The 16,433-nt window shown below is 39.9% G+C and overlaps 1 protein-coding gene across 9 annotated transcripts in view; it reads left to right on the top strand.

The window, feature by feature from the left end:
* Window positions 1–16,433, top strand: part of CTNND2 (catenin delta 2) — a 680,681-nt gene that overhangs the window by 427,822 nt on the left and 236,426 nt on the right. For 5 of the 9 annotated variants that reach the window (XM_055705593.1, XM_055705599.1, XM_055705595.1 and 2 more), the window contains one exon: window positions 5,106–5,424. In XM_055705593.1, coding sequence (XP_055561568.1) covers window positions 5,106–5,424 — 319 coding nt within the window. The remainder of the gene's footprint in view (window positions 1–5,105; window positions 5,425–16,433) is intronic. The other 4 variants (XM_055705594.1, XM_055705596.1, XM_055705600.1 and 1 more) reach the window with 1 other exon arrangement.

Raw genomic sequence — 16,433 nt, 5'->3', positions numbered from 1 at the left:
TTTTATGGTGTATTGGATAGGAAAAGTATCTGATTTATAAATCTTCCTATGTATTTGCTACCAACAGAATGCACTGCATTTGTATCATTTATGAACTCATGGAGGGATGGTGGACATTCCTTTCACTGATAAGACATATTACTGGGATCCAGTTTTCAACTTTCACGTAACAATCGACTGCAGGTGCAAATCAGTGAAGCAAAAAAAGAAAGCAGGGGAAAAAAAGTACAGAATTGTGAAATCTGTATGAAAGGCACAAGAAGAAGGTTAACACAGGAACTGAATTCCTGATACGGAATAATAAGAGTAAAATTTTACAAGGTAATATCCACAAACCAAACGGCAGCATTACCTTGTAAAATTAGTAATTTTCAGCAAGGTGTAGCAAGATAAGTCTTGCAAATGAGTTTATCCTTTCTGAAGGTCTAATCCTTTGTATGTTAACAGGGCAAAATGCCCTCTGACTTCTACAGAGTCTGAACTTCTTAGCAGTTTTTATGTGGATTTGGTCTACCTAAGATACTTAGGCATGGTGCAATAGTATCCCCACCTAAATCAAGGTGTTCTTGCTTTTTTGGGTTCCGTTAGTTGTTTCTAGAGGTGTCAAAATTTTGAAGACAAGGTAGAAAACCTGAAAGTGAATTTTGAAGTTGAGTATCTCATTATGAGCCTGTAACTGTATTTAGTGATACACCTAAATTTTCGGCAATAATTTAAAAGTTGCTGTATCTTTGTTGATACTGTGCAAAAGCTGTAGAAAATCATGAAGGCTGGCTTTTCTATATGCTATTTCTGCAATCAAAAGAACCATAATCAGAGCATACATCAGGTCTCTGGAGGGTTTTCGTTACATTTAACAGGGGTTTTTCTTTCTCTTTGGAAAAGAGTTGTAAGAACATAGTATATGTCTGTGTGGTACACCAGACACTCCATTTTCCTGGGGGATGCAATTCTGGTGCTGCAGTAGTGAAGTGTTGGTAGATATGGTGTTTTTAAGGTATTAATGGCATGCCAAATTAAAACAAGCTCTTAAATCTTTCGGTGACAAACTGAAATCTCTTCACCGAGACTATAGTTCTTCGTTTGCACGGTGTGAAATCTCCACTTTGGAAGTTCTCAGTAAAATCTTTTTCTTAACTCAAAATTTAAATTCTCCTCTCAAGCATATGGTTCTTACACTGTCGTTTAAAACTTAATGAATATATAGAAATGTATTGGCCTACTGGTAAGCATGTTATTTGCTATACTCAGTGCTAGCTGCAGGAGAGTGGGTGCTGTGACCCTGCCGCCGGTGTGAGCCAGCCTCAGCCTTGCAGGTTGCAGTCCGTACCTGCCCCTCGTGTGTGTGTGGAGCGGGCGCTTGGGAAGGGCAGCCCTATGCCAGGACCCTTCCAGGTGCCTCTGCACGGCCACTGTGCTGAGCAGGCCTGGGAAGGGAGCGGTAGGTAGGCTGAGCAGTGCAAAAGGAGCGGAACAGAACTTGAGAGACTTTATTTATCTGACGTGAACCACTGAATGAATACAAGTGTTTAAGAAGTGGGGGCAGCAGTCACTATTAAAACCAGCGCTTTCAGTGGGTGGTCACTTGGGTAAAGCAGGATACAGGGTAAGTAAGGTTTTGAGGCCTTTTGTTATTTTGATTTTAATCTTGATCTCCGTATCAGTTTTGGAACTTCTGAAGACCAGAAGCAGGTATAGTTTTGTGGACACCTTTACCTCCAAGCTTCTTGTTAAATCAACAAGGTGTCAAGGTGTCCACAAAACTATACCTGCTTCTTTACCATCTGGTTATGACTTTCGGTTTTACCTTTATGCAGAGGCAGAATAGGGTCTGCTGTAGACCCAGGGCAACAGCATGACTTGACCATGATCCTGTCAGATCCCAGGAAGGCTAGGCTGGTGGCTGGTTCTGGGGGCAAGGGGAGGCAACCTACTTCTCCAGAAACAGCATTTCTGCTACAACTCCTTCCTGCCCATCTCTTCTCTTTCTGGGGCAAACCCCGAATCCTTGTCAAAGTAGTATTGCTTCTTACCCATGCTAAGCTGATTCTGATCAAGGTGTAGCTGGCTCGGATTTGAGAGGAGAGTCAAATGTGAAAGTTAGAGAAAGGCGTAAGTGTCTTCAATTTAAAAAAATAAAAATAAATTTAAAAAAATAGAATAAAAATAAAAATAAAATAAAAAAAAAGTAAAAAAAAAAAAAAGCATGACAATCTGCAAACATGGTTCTTACATGAACACTTTCTGGTCCACTCCAGGTGTGTGCCTTCTGGATGCCCTTGTGCATCACTGAAGATTTACTGTTGCTGAGTGAGGCAAATGGACTTCTAAAGTTATTAATTTTAGTAGGCATAATTACTATGGCTTTATTGTTTTAATAGCTAAATAGAAGGGAGATCTCAGTAGACAGAAGGTTTGCCATAGCCTAAAGAGCCACACTTCGCCCAGTAAGTGTGGCTGACAAAAGTATTTGTTTAAGCAAGAGTAGCGTATTGGGAGGATATGGCTTTGCTTCAGTCTTGCATGAAATCATTCATGTAAAAGTGTCTGCTAAAGCTTAACCCTTTTACAGTCCCTGAAGGTAGTGTAGTCAAGTTAGATGTAGAAGTCATTCTAAAGTGTGAGGTGTTTGGGATTTCTGGTTGGTTTTTGTTTTGGTTTGGGTTTTTTTGTTTTGTTTTGTTTTAGGTGTTTTGGGGTTTTGGTTGTTTTTTTTTTTTTTTTTTAACTGATTTGGGTAACACCAGCCAATGAAGCTTAGTTGCACATGTTTAAACTAAATCATTATTTGTCTCATTCTCATATTCGGTCCATGGCACTTCTGTGTTCATTGTGATAAAATTCAAAAGGAAGTAACAGTCTGCTAGGAGGATAATTTGAGAAATTAATCAGTGACTCAAAAAGCTTGTAGGTGTTAAGATGACAGCTAGTTTCAGTTCATATAAATACCTATTTTGATAACAAGATAAAGGAGAAAATAGAAAAGTTTAAAAAATTTAAAAGCAAACACGATTTCCACTGAACTGTCTTTCAAAGGAGGGGAAGGGAAATAGCATGGAGTATTTTGCAAAGCAAACTACATGACAATTAAGTTCTTGTTTTCAGCAGTATTAGTGCTGTAGGGCTTTTTGCAATTCCCCATATAATATGTCAAAAGCTAGCGGCATGTTCTAGGAAGTGACAACACATAAGAGTATTGTATGTCAGTATACAATTATATTTTTGGTTTTTTCACTTGAAAATATTTCCGGTATTTTCTCTAACTTGTTTTTTTAATCTTTTTTCACAAGGCATCAAGTTTTGGTTTTGAACTGTGTGTATTTTCTGTTAAAATGTGTTGTTTTCAATGTGTCTTCCCAATACTGAATTTAGCATGATTTGTGCATGGGATGTTTCAGTGTGCTGATATTGTTATTGCATTTTAACTGATGCAGTTTTATGAAAAGTTCTGTATGTGTCCTATTACTCATTTCATAAGGAAATATATACTAGCAATTAAACAAAAGCAGTACTTGTAAAATGTTGCCATATATGTAAGTGAGCATAATCATAGACTGGTTTGGGTTGGAAGGGACCCTAAAGACCACCTTGTTCCAACCCCCCTGCCATGGGCAGGGACACCTGCCACTAGACCAGGTCACTCAAAGCCCCATCCCGCCTGGCCTGAACACTTCTAGGGATGGGGCAATAGATAAGGGGGTGATCCCTCTTATCTATGTTTGTCAGAAAGTTACGATACTTGTTACTGTAAAATAATATACTTAAGAACCATGGGTAAGAATTAAAAATAAGGCAAAGATATGATACACATTTTGATAAGTACTAGGTCAGACAAAACTGCTGTAATTGTATTTAAAGCTTACTGTATTTAATTTGCTGACACTTTTACATAAAACAAAATTTCTTTCATGGACCTGTAAGATATTAAATACTTATTTTCTTAAAATGTAAATGTGCATGTTGATGTGAAATGATTGGGAAATCTGTTACGAAAACTCGTCTCTTTGTATGCAGTTTTGCCTACAGTTTAGCATATGAATTTGCCCAAGCTAAAAATAGTCCTGGACCTGGGCTCACTCCTGTTGGCAAAAGTACTCTTGGTATCTTGGGACAGGGGGAAATGAGAGCCATCGTGAGTTCACATGCCACTACAAACAGTCCAAATTTCCTTCTGAGCAGAGCCAGCATTTAATATGTATTTGTTTCCAGGCCAAAGATCATGGGGATGTTCGTCCTCTAGTCCTTACAGTGGTAACCCATTTGCTATTACTGGACTTCGGTTCAAAAATGTTGCATGTTTTATAAGAATCAGACTAGGTCTCCAGTGCATGATGCTGTAACAGAAAAATAATGGGCTACAGGAGAGATAAGTAAGATTTTTGAGTGGCAAATGCATTAAGTCAGTTTAAATCTATCGGTTAAGCTGCTCAAAACTGGTAATGCACTGATCTTGAGCTGTGGCGTGTGAGCACACCTGTTGCTGGCATGCAGTAAGACATCTACATGATCACCTTGTGCCTAGCTCTTTTTCAGACTGAGTTAGCAGTAGCAGTTTCCTAAGTGTTAAGGTGAAATTTGCAGAAGACTGGTTAACAAAGCATACGCAGTGACTCTCAGTAGCAGGTGTCTGGTTTTACCTGCTTCATGGATACCAGGACTACAAACTCGGGATGGCTATGGCTGTCTGTTTCTTCTGCCATAGAGCCATGCATCTCAATTTGGACTCTTGAGCTTGGTTTGACCCTCCTTCTGCTGGTGAATCTGACTGACTTCCACCACTGTAAGGACCACAAAAGCCTCACTCGGTGGTGGTTGTGAATCTTAGCTTGGCTATTTGCATGCTGCTTCTGCACTTTTGTTTCATTTCAGGTTAGTGCAGTTAAAACCTAAAGTGAGAAGCACTGCTACAGTCTGTTTAACTGGTGTAAAGGTCTTTTAGTCCAGAAGTAGCATATCATTTAGAAATTCATTTGATGGTTATTTACCTCAGTGGTTTTGAAAATGACAATGTTGTTTGTTTGTTTGTTTTTTTCTCATTCTTTTTAACCCCTGTTTTATATGTGTGTTTTTGTTTTTTGGTGTTTTTTTTCTTTTCCTCTGCCTAGACCTGGTTAACCATTTCTGTGAACAGGTCCTCAATTTTTTACTTTGTCCCTACTTTCCTGTCGTAGCCCCATCTTCCCCTGGTGTCGACTCCGTACCCTTACAGCGCACAGGCAGTCAACACGGCACACAGAACGCAACAGCGACCTTCCAGAGGGCCAGCTATGCAGCCGGCCCAGCCTCCAATTACGCAGACCCCTACCGACAGCTGCAGTATTGTCCTTCTGTTGAATCACCATACAGCAAATCTGGGCCAGCCATCCCACCTGAAGGGACCTTGGCTAGGTCACCTTCCATTGATAGCATTCAGAAAGATCCCAGGTGGGTGAAACCTTCATTGTCTACTATTTCTTGGTCATGCAGAGGTTTCTAATTGCAGTTTGGTTTGTATGTTTCTGCTGTTGAATATCAAAAAACAAAACCAAAAATAACCTGATTCTACATGAAAGATTTTGTTTTCATAACAGTTTGTCTTAATGCTTTACCTAGGAAGGCTCTCATGAGCTTTTCTGTGAAATGAAATGATCAGTGTGGTCTGGAATGTGTGTTTAGCTTGTTTTCAGTAGCACCAGCCCTCAAAAACTTACAAAAAGTAATTTTCTCTGAAAATGGAGGAGTGGTATGGCTCTAACCATTGTGAACTGAATTTTCAAGTCGCTGCTTGGGCAGAAGTTGTTAACAGTTCTTGGTTTGTCTGCAGTTCATATTCATAAAAGCTGCAGAAAAGGATATTCTGGTGCTGGGAAATGAGACTGAGCAATGTGAAGCAACACGTAATCGGTCTTATGCTTCACCCTGTGTGTTGTGCAAGCTTCTGATGCCAGTACGTGGTAACAGAATATATGTATTACAGCTTTGCAGAAATGGTTGTTACCGTGCATGCTTTTAAAATATATAGCACAACTTTTAATGTTGCTGCGAGATGTGACCATCCTCATAGACCTAGGGAAGGTGCAAGGAGGAAACTTTGTAGGCATGCATACCCCAAGCATTTGTAGCAAATGATCTGACTTCCATGATAACAGCAATGGTAATGCTAACTGTAATCCTCATGCACTTGGTGATTTTGTTCAGTTTTCTGATGGAAAAGAAAACAAGTCTTTTTAGTAACTTAAGTTTAAACTTGTTAAAAGTGTTAATTTATACAAAGCTTTTCTATGGCAGATGGTGTGATTTAGTTAGTTTTGATATGTGTAATTTAATGATAGGAGAGCTGAGATTTTTGCCCCCAACAAAAATGCTGGAGGTGTTTAAGTTACAATTTGAAAAGATTTCTTTCCTTGCATTAAAAGCCAAATATTCACAAGCTGATCTCCCTACTTGTTTAGCATTAGAGCAGTTCTCTTGGTCTGTCCAGCCAGGAACACAACAGCAACTAAATTTTCTGGCACAACAGAAACATCACTTCTTGCAGCTACTTCTGCCATTGTGGAGTTTTACTTGTTGAGAAAACGTCTGTCTGTCTTCAGCGTTCCCCCCCACCTTAGCTTTTCCTCCAGAAATCTGAGAAAATATAAATTTAATTTCTCCTCTTCTTCCCCCTGCCTCAGAGCAAACATTAGTAACCAGAGGTCTTTTTCTGAAGCCTTGGTATTCTGATTTCTTTGTTTACCAGAATACAAAAACCCATGGAGGAAGAAGAGCTTTGATTTGTAATTGTCTCATATTCAAACTTAAAGAAAATCACAGTAGGGGTGCACTAAACCAGAGGAGAAATGACTATGATCTATATGAAATGTTCTTAGGGGAAGCATGATGATGTTTAAGGCACTATTCCCTATAGGCAGGAAAGACAAATTTACAGTATCTCTACAAGTCCTAGACATAATGTCTTCTTAAGAAGAGGTTATCTCTGTCTAGTTGCTCTGTATCACTTCACAACTGTTAGTCAGTTAATATATAGGATATATGCTTGTAAAAGAAGATTTCCTCTTGCAATTCTTCATTGTCTTGCTTTTTGGTTCTTTCTCCTCTTGTGATACCACTTGTGCATTCCTTAGGTAAAGTAGGAGTGCAGGCATTCAGGTATAAATTGAACTTCCTAAACTCTTTTAGAAGGCATCATTAAAGACTATTGCCAATTACTATTAGATGGATTGGGATTTTGCATGAAATAACTTTTTTATAAAAGAGGTTTGCATTACACTTGATCTCACTGATTTGATCCATGGATTGTGTGTGATGTCTCGGACCTAGTATTGCTGCCCTCACTTGTTGGTTTGAATAAATCTTCCAAAGAAATGTCAGAAGCACACATAATCATGTTATGCCTTAGTCCTCATAAGCTGTAGTCCACCTAGACAGGCTGGCTTTTGAATCTGTGGCCTACAGCAGTTGCTGATCATTCAGCGATTGGAAAGACTGAAAAATTGGAAGGAGTTTGGAGAAAAGCAACAAAAGCAATGAGGTGACCTTTAATATGATGCTTTCTATGCATAGATTACAAAAATGTGGATAAATGACAAGTGTGGAAAGGAGGGGACAGAAGACTTCCAGATGCTTGAAAAATTATAATGGAAAGACAGAAATTATTTGGGGTAGCACATGGGACATATAATTAGAAGTACTGTCTTTAGTTAGTAAAAGGAAAACATGGCCTAAATACAAGAAAGACTTTCAATGGCTGTGTTAAGTTTAACTGTATTCCTCAAAGTTTATACTTTACACAGCAAGCAAAAAATAAACACGTTGTTAAGTGGATGGACTTTGCCAGTTAGTAAGTTCTGAATTTCCTTAGATACCTTTTGCTGCTCTGATTAGTTGGCGTTTTCTGTGAGTGACATGAATCATGAAGGGGAATGGCAGGCAACATTTTCAGATAATGAGCCTACCTATCCAACCAGAGGTCCAGACAAAGGCTCACTGACAGAGGAAAATCTGCAAGATAAAAGCATACTAATTGCAGGCTTTTGATTAGTGTTTGCTATATGTCAGTCGGCTCAATGTAAGAAATACATACCCAGAAGAGAATGTACTCATCCTAATAAGCAATTAGAGTTCCTAAAACTGAACATTATTTTCTGGATTCTTCAGTTCATGCGGAATTTCCATCTGAAGTCCCAGAAAGATGGTTGGCAGGCGCTGATGTAGTTGACAATTTTTTCCATTGTTTTCACTGTGTAGTTTGGATTACTAATACTCCAGTTTTACATATATGTTCTGAGCTGACATTTGGCAAATGAAATTTTAGCTCAACATCTGTTCTGCGTCATCCAACTTTCATAAAATGCAGTTTAGGACAAACTATTTTTAAGAAGTATCAAGATATTTATTACCCATTTTTTGGTGAAGGATAATTTTTAATTTATACATGTAGACTGTTAGCTGATAGGAGCTCATATAACAGGTAGTAAAAACTCTGCACATCTATACTGGTGGAGAAGTTGAGGCTTTGCTATTTAAAAGGAAATAAACTCCTTATTGCCTGTCAGAAATAATGCTTAAGTTCCACATATGGAAAACAGGAAAGTTGGCTATCAAATATAATTTACAGATTGATTCTTCAGAGCATTCTTTTATGTTTACTTCATATCAAAAAAGGAAGAGAAATATGCAGTACAGCTGTGATATCAACTGCTTCATGCCATAATCTCTTATATGACAAAGTGGCATAGGGAGAGAAGGAGGGAAAGAATACAATATTTATTTTCTAATTACTGTCTTGCCTTTGGTTCCTACTGAACTGTGAATGAGAGAAGATGTGAGTATTTTAAAGTATCAGAAATATGTATTCGTGTGATATTTTCCAGCCTACTTTCATTTAAGAAAGATTAATCTGTCTCTTGGCACCAAAGAATTATCAAAGATTTGTCTGTTCCTATGCTTTAGGGGAACTGGGGAGCTTTAGAAATAGCAGTGCTAGTATCCAGTGTTCAGTCTGTGCGCCTTCCAGTTTTTGCTCCAAAATACAAACTTGACAAATGTGTGTAAATTACTTAATTTTTAAGTTTTTTTAACCTACAAAGAAACAATGTCCATGTCGCACCACTGATAAATCACTTGCTGCATAACAGATGAAAAATACATAATTTTCACATCATTCAATTAAATACATAAGAATGAAGTTTTGCAGTAACAAAACTTGGTTTTGCTTTTTTATGGGCTTGCTGTGTCTGGTTTGATAGGTTGTGTCAACATTTCATTCATTGTTGTGTGACTTCTCTTCCTACCTGCTTTTGTTTACATGCCAGTATACACACATCGTCTCCTTCAAAGAAGCTGGCAAGAAGCTGAATTAACAGCAAGAATTATGTGGAATACATTCCATTAGGCCTACCCAAATGAATTTCAGAGTTCAAATGTCCAGTTTCATATTGCATTGAATTATATTGATCTACATTTACAATTTTCCTTTATGGCATGCCCTTTCCCAAGATATGTTTATTAACCTTTAAAACTATTTCTTAAGAAATGCGGTAATTTGGTGAATAAAGCTGTAGAAGGTCCCTTCTTCATTATAGAGCAGACCACAATAATGATTACGCTCTTGTTTATTTTTTTTTTAAAAAAAGACGACAAAACCAAAACAAACAAACAAAAAAACCCAACCAAAATCACTATAGCAGTAGAATCCTGTTGCAACTTTACAAGAAAACAGACTATCTTGTAGTTAGAACTGTCTGGGTATAAGTCAGCATAGGGAAAGAGTTTTCCAGGTATTTCATGATTTAACTGTAATATTTTGAGACCTTTCTGCTCTGTTCGGTGCTTTCAGAGTCAACTTTCCATTTCATTACCTCTGCTGGACTTAATTTCCTCCTAAACAGAAGATGACGGTGCTGTCTGTCTATCTTCTAAACTTTTAAATTGGCTTTCTTTTCACCTATGAAAAGAAATAATTTAGATCAGAACATTTTGTATGAAATTTAAGTTTCAAAACTAATCTTTTTTTTTTCTCTTTTCCTGCTGCCTCTCTCTCCTTCCCTCTTTTTTTCCCCCCCAAAACATGCTTTGTTTGCAAGAAATGAGCTAGGGAGTTTCCTTTCTCTAATAGCCAGCAGGCACTTAAAAGTGTAAGGAGGTATCAGTGTAACAGTGTAAACCTGCATGTGTGAGAGGTTGGACACCTTGGTCGGAACATGTCTGGTAGCCTATTTGGGAAGGGTTGTCACCTTCAGAAAAGAACTTCTGGTGGGCTAGAAGGTCTTGCTGTGACTACAGTATAGCTGCTGGCAACACTGTGCAGCACTGCTGTGGTCAGTGCTGAAATGTGGGCTTGGGTTTTCAGAACCCAGAGGACTCTTGGTGGTGTTGGTGGGTCTCTGGCATAACTCTCTAACCCAAGAGGTAGAAGACTGAAGTTCATATTCCTGGTTTGAATGAGACAGAACAGGGCTTGCAGATGTACCTCCATGGGCTGCAGGGGCACAACCTGCCTCACCGTGGTCTTCACCACAGGCTGCAGGGGGATCTCAGCTCCGGTGCCTGGAGCCCCTCCTGCCCTCCTTCTGCTCTGACCTGGGTGTCTGCAGGGCTGTTGCTCACATATTCTCACTCCTCTCTTCCACTGCAATTTGTTGTGCAGGTTTTCCCCTCACTTCTTAAATATGTTAACCCAGAGGCACTACCACTGTTGCTGATAGGTTCAGCCTTGCCCAGTGGCCAGTCCATCTTGGAGCTGGCTAACGTTTGTGCTTCCAAACATAGGAGAAGCTTCTAGCAGCTTCTCACAGAAGCCACCCCTGTAGCCCCTATCAAACCTTACCACACAAACCCATCACATCTGCCACTTGAAGAACAGCAGCAACAAAGCTCATTCCACTGTTTCTTTAATCTCTTGCATTTTTTAATGGTTTCATTCATCCAGGAAGTAGCAGGTGTACAGTGTGCCTCATGCTCACGCTGTCTGTAACTTATTCCTGGTTCTTGAATGGCTTAACTGAGCTTCTAATGGTGAGTATACGTCTCAGTGCAGTTTCTGCCTTTGTTTGCCACACATTTTACTCAGTATCCTGTGGCTCATTTGCAGACTTTGACAGATGCAAAATCTGCGTGGTGCCTTTCTGTGATTACAGGCTGTAAGAGCCAGAAAATGTTGTAAATATATTTTTCCAACCAGACATTAAAAACATGGAAAGAACCATACTTTCAGGCTTTACTGGGCTCATGTAAGCTGTTACAATCTCCTGGCAAGATAAACCACGTAAGAAGCTTCTCAGTAGTAGCTCTTGGACGTCTCATCAGGTAAATAGATAATAATGATGTTACTGTTGACGGGAATGTGGAGAGTAAGTTACATTTGTAAGGTGCTTTGAAGTTACAAGGATAACATTATCTTACTTCCATGGGAAACGTGATGGGAGGGAGGGGAGGGAAGTGTGTTAGGTGAAGAAGATGAACAGGGAAAATTTTGAAGAAGCTTGCTAAGATCAGGACACATAGTCTCAAATTTTTGCATTAAAAAAAGCAACTGAAAATCATCCTCAACACTGAGACATAAATTGCTGTGCAGAGGTTGTTAGTTTCTGAAGCTGGACCTTAATGTGCTATTGCATAACTATTTTATAGGCAGGAAACAAAAGCTAGCTAATTTTATAGCCCTTGTACAAAATACATCATTAAGAGTGCAGGAAATTTCTGTAAGAGATAACACCAGGAGTTTGATGAAATAATGTTTCTAGCATAGAGTTGAGCTAAAAATGATGAAGGGAAAGAATCATTCACGACTTTTATTAGTTTCTAGCAGAACTTCATAGCATTTATAAATTAAGAGCCTGACTGCAAGAACCCTAGCTCACTCGATGTATACTAACTATGTTAGATGGGAATAAACTGATCTCTGCCAGCTCACTCAGGATCGGAGCCTGATGTGAAGTCAAGCCGCTAGCCTTTCTTTCTCCGGTGCATCACCATTTCTCTGGTGATCTCCACCACCTTCGGTTAGATCTTTGTCTCACCCCCCTCACTGCCCCACTCCAGGAGCTTGATGAACAAGTGAGGTTCAGAGATGCATCACAGTTCTTAGCATTTTTTGTTTCCTAGGAAGCAAAAGCCACCACCAATCCCATAGAAATCCTACAGCCATTGTTGCCGGGGAAACTTCTAGTTTCTAGACTTGCTGTGAAATATTCATTCATTTTACTCGTTGGTTGGTTGGGTTTTTTAAGCCACTGCAGCAACAGTGGGATCACTTGCTATATAACTTGGCACCCACCTATAATAATTTGGGGGTTATGTTTATCCTTACCATGTTAAATGGAAGAATCTAGATATCTGAAGACTTGGAAAGAAGTGGTAAGGGTTTTTTAGCCCAAAGAAGGACAGGGTGAGATCTCTAGGTTTCCTGAATACACTAAAGGTAAAAATATGATGGAGAAAGGTACATGTGGAGAAAGGAGGAGCTGTGCAAACTCTGTCCCAAGGGAAAACAAGTATTTTACTTCGGGAAGTGAGCAAAAGCTACACAAGTTTAAAGTGTTTGGATTTAGGTTTTTACTCTTTAAAAATAATTTGAATTTACCTTGGTAATCCTTTTGTTCCATACCAGGACATGATTGCCATGGCTTAACCCTAGCGGGCAACCAAGCACCACATGGCTGCTCGCTCACTCCCCCTCACCCAGAGCGATGGGGGGGAGAATCGGAAAGGAGTGTAAAACTCAAGGGTTGAGATAAGAACAATTTAATAGGTAAAGCAAAAGCTGCGCACTCAAGCAAAGCAAAGCAAGGAATTAATTCACCACTTCCCATGGGCAGGCAGGTGTTCGGCCATCCCCAGGACAGCAGGGCTCCATCAGGCATGATGGTAACTCAGGAAGACAAACGCCATAATGCCAGACATTCCCCCCTTCCTTCTTCTTCCCCCAGCTTATATACTCAGCATGACATTGCATGGTATGGAATATCCCTTTGGATAGTTGGGCTCACCTGTCCCGGCTGTGTCCCCTCCCCATTTCCCGTGCCCCTCCAGCCCTCTGCTGGCAGGGCCCAAGGAACTTGGTATGAACATCACCCAGCAACAACCAAAACCGTCACTGTGCGATCAACATTGCTCTCACATCAGAGCCAAAATACAGCACTGTACTAAATACTAAGAAGAAAATTAATTCTATCCCAGCTGAAACCAGGACAATGATGTATTTATTTCATATACTACATTTCAAAGAGGAGGGCTCATTTTGTTTTTATGCTGTTTGATGCTATGTTTTTCCTTCTGCCTACCTGAATTTGAGCATCTTTAATATAAAAACTTTGTTTGAATGTGTAGCTCTGGTTGCTGATAAAGCTAAAGAAAAGTTATGGGGGGGGGGGGGGGGTGTTGGTGGAAGCGGGAGGAATGAATGCTGACAACTGAAGTGTAACACAGTTTCTTAGTAAATATAATTCCATTACCACCTTAGCATTGTGTCGTGTTTCTGCGTTACCCTCTCAGAAGCTGTGCTAATTGGCCTCACTTGTTCCAGCTCTTGTTATTACTATGGGCAGTGATCCCTCCTCTTGGCAGTCCTGGCAGTCCTGGAAAGGTTCAGAAACTAAATTTCCTATAACTGCTTTTTATGCAGTTTCTTTGTCCTTAAAATACTCATGCTTGGTAACTTCTCTCAAACCACTGCAGACTAACACAGTGTTAGCAGTTCTATAGTCCTGGCTACCTCCTCATGGAAACACCTATGTAATTCCGACCTGGCACTTACCTATGCCTCCAAAAATCAGCAAGGTTATTTGAACAACAGTTTTGCAGTATGAGGTTCTCCTGTTCTTTCTTTGTAAATGTTTCAAGTGCAGAATATCGCGTGACCTTCACTTATGAAACAATTTCTGGTAAAGAAATTGCCTTAAATCACGGGGGTCAGAACAATGGGGGCGGGGGAGGTATACATTCCTATTTTATTTCTTAACATGTCTCAAGAAAGAATCAGGAAAGTGTTCCAGGGGTGGATTCCTCTGGCCTAAGGCCCAAGATGACGTTTAAGATGTTAGGTATAATGTTCATGACCTGGGATTTTCCCACTAGCAAGGCACTGATGTCAGTAGAAAATTACCATGCTACTTTTGCTCGTCCACAAGGTGACACGGGGGCAGCCTGTGACCATAGTGCCCATTGGAGAGCATGCTACTTGGAGGGGACCTGCCCGTGGGACTGACTGTGTGGGGATACGGTGCTAACTGGAGACCTGCTGATCCCATGCCCCTTGGATTAACGGCAGAGCATTGCCATGCTTGCAGTCAGGCATTGCTGGATGTGGGTGGTGACAGGGTGGGTCAGCCTCACTCACCAGCTGCAGGGGCTGGAGCTGATGCTGTGTTGCAAAGAGGACCTGAGGGAACCATGTCAGTGAAGCCCAGGACGGCTTAGGGCTCTGGGCAGAGCGTGAACCTGGAGCAACCTACATTTTTTTGTATTTCTGTGGAGTTGATACTTTACTGTTGGCCAAATTATATTGCTGCTGTCCACTTTCTGGTTTGATACTTGGAACTGCGTATCTCTGGAACACGAGTGCATGGTTAGTCATCTGCTTGCAGAGGGTCAGGGTATCTGAGCCTACTCACAACAGATATTTTGCTTTTAATAAAGTTTACTTTAGTTGAAGACATAAAATATTTAACTGTTTTAGACAGTCTTAATTTGTGTCCAGTAATTCACGGACAGAAGCGGCCTCTGTTGTTTGGTGATGTGATCCTGTAATTACATAGGTGTTCTTATCATTATACCTAAATTTATGGCCTTGAATGGCCTTAAAATGGACGTGTTTTTGGGGTTGTTCTCCTGCAAGAAATTGGCTTTTGTAAGGGGTTAGCCATTTCATGCCTTTTTGAGTTTTCTGTATAGCTCTATGATTCCTTCCAGTAGCTTTTAATAGGGAAGGATTGACATTCCTCTGCATTGGGAGTAGTTGCCAAATGTCTTCTAAAGCTCTGGCAGCACACAGGTTGTCACACAGAGAATCCTTTAGATGTTTTGGTGTTAGATAGCTTTTTTCTGAAGAAAAAAGTGGGATAAGGGGGTTTGATTTCTCTGGTGGCTTTACCATCCTTGTTGAGAATGGAGTTTGCCGTGGGTAGCCAAATCACAGAACCCCCGTTTAGACAGTACTTTTTCCTTCACATATGCAGGAATTCTTTTAAATACATAAAATCTTCTCTGCGGGGTGAAATCTTCTTTGAATAGTGTTCTCTAGTGGAATTTTTTTTTCCATTTGTCAGCAGCTACATTTTTTAATGAAATTTTATCCTAAACTGTAAAGGTTTTATCTGCAGCTGCTAAGGGATAACAGATCCTGTCAGCGGCTGCATTTTCTGTGGCACAGCTCCAGCAACCATCTGTTACCTTTCTGCTTCTGCACGATTTGCACACCAGAATGTCCCTTCCTGGGAATTAAAAAAAAAACAAAAAACCCACCAACCCACCAAAAAAACGCCACCACCACCACCCAACAATAACAACAGAGAAGTGCTGCACAAAACCTTCCTTCTGAAGTATGTAAGGTTATATACATTATTTCAGTAAAAATGGGGGTCCAGTTCTTGAGTCTGCAAAGAGACACTTTCAAGCAGTTTGGTTATGCTGTATAGGAAGCAGGGGGCTGCGTTTTCACAGGGGGAACTTCCTAAATGAAATCTCCTTGTCAACAAATGTGTGTGTGTGGCTTTCACGGAGAAACTAAAGAGCTGATATCTCAAAATGCACGCTGAGCACCTCTCCACCTTTTCCTTTCCAGTTATGGGTTATCACTGATTCATTTTGCAAGTCAGCTAAGTGGAAATACTTTCATTGAGGACCCTGTTTATAACCCCCTATATGCATGTAATTGTATCACTTGTACACATGGGTACAGTGAAACCGAGCCTAATAGTTCCTAATCCCCAGCAGGTTTATTCCTAGGCCAGACTTGCCTCATAATAATAAAGCAAACAGCTTCTCAGAATAATTTGAAACGTGAATGCAGAATCCTTATTCTTGTTCTGTTACATATTCATTGACATAATGCTGTCTGATACTGAACTTAGATCTTCTGTCCCCTTGTTACTTTAAAATAAAATCAGTTTGGCTTAGATTTTACTTTTCAGTCATGTTAAACATGACTAAGTTTCACTCTGTTTCACTGAGGTGTTTCTGTTGTGGTTTTGGGGGGTATTTTTTTGTTGTTTTTTTTAATGAGCAGTAAGAATGGGATAAAAGTCATCAGCTTTTCAACTGTTTTTCAAGAACCTGTGATGAGAAGTCTGCACTTTACTGCTAAAAGGAAAAAAAACCCAACGTGTTTTGGAAGGGTGAAGGGAAGAACTGTTGGAGCTGTTTTCCTTCACAAGAGTGTTTATGGAGGGAAAATATCAGAAAAATAATCTATGCATCAATCTTTCTCTAGGATTTATTTCAAAGCATTATTTATA

This window comes from Falco cherrug, chromosome 3 (assembly GCF_023634085.1).
Source record: "Falco cherrug isolate bFalChe1 chromosome 3, bFalChe1.pri, whole genome shotgun sequence".
Taxonomy (NCBI): domain Eukaryota; kingdom Metazoa; phylum Chordata; class Aves; order Falconiformes; family Falconidae; genus Falco; species Falco cherrug.
The sequence above is the reverse complement of the archived record's forward strand: the minus strand, read 5'-3'. Positions and strand labels throughout refer to the sequence as shown.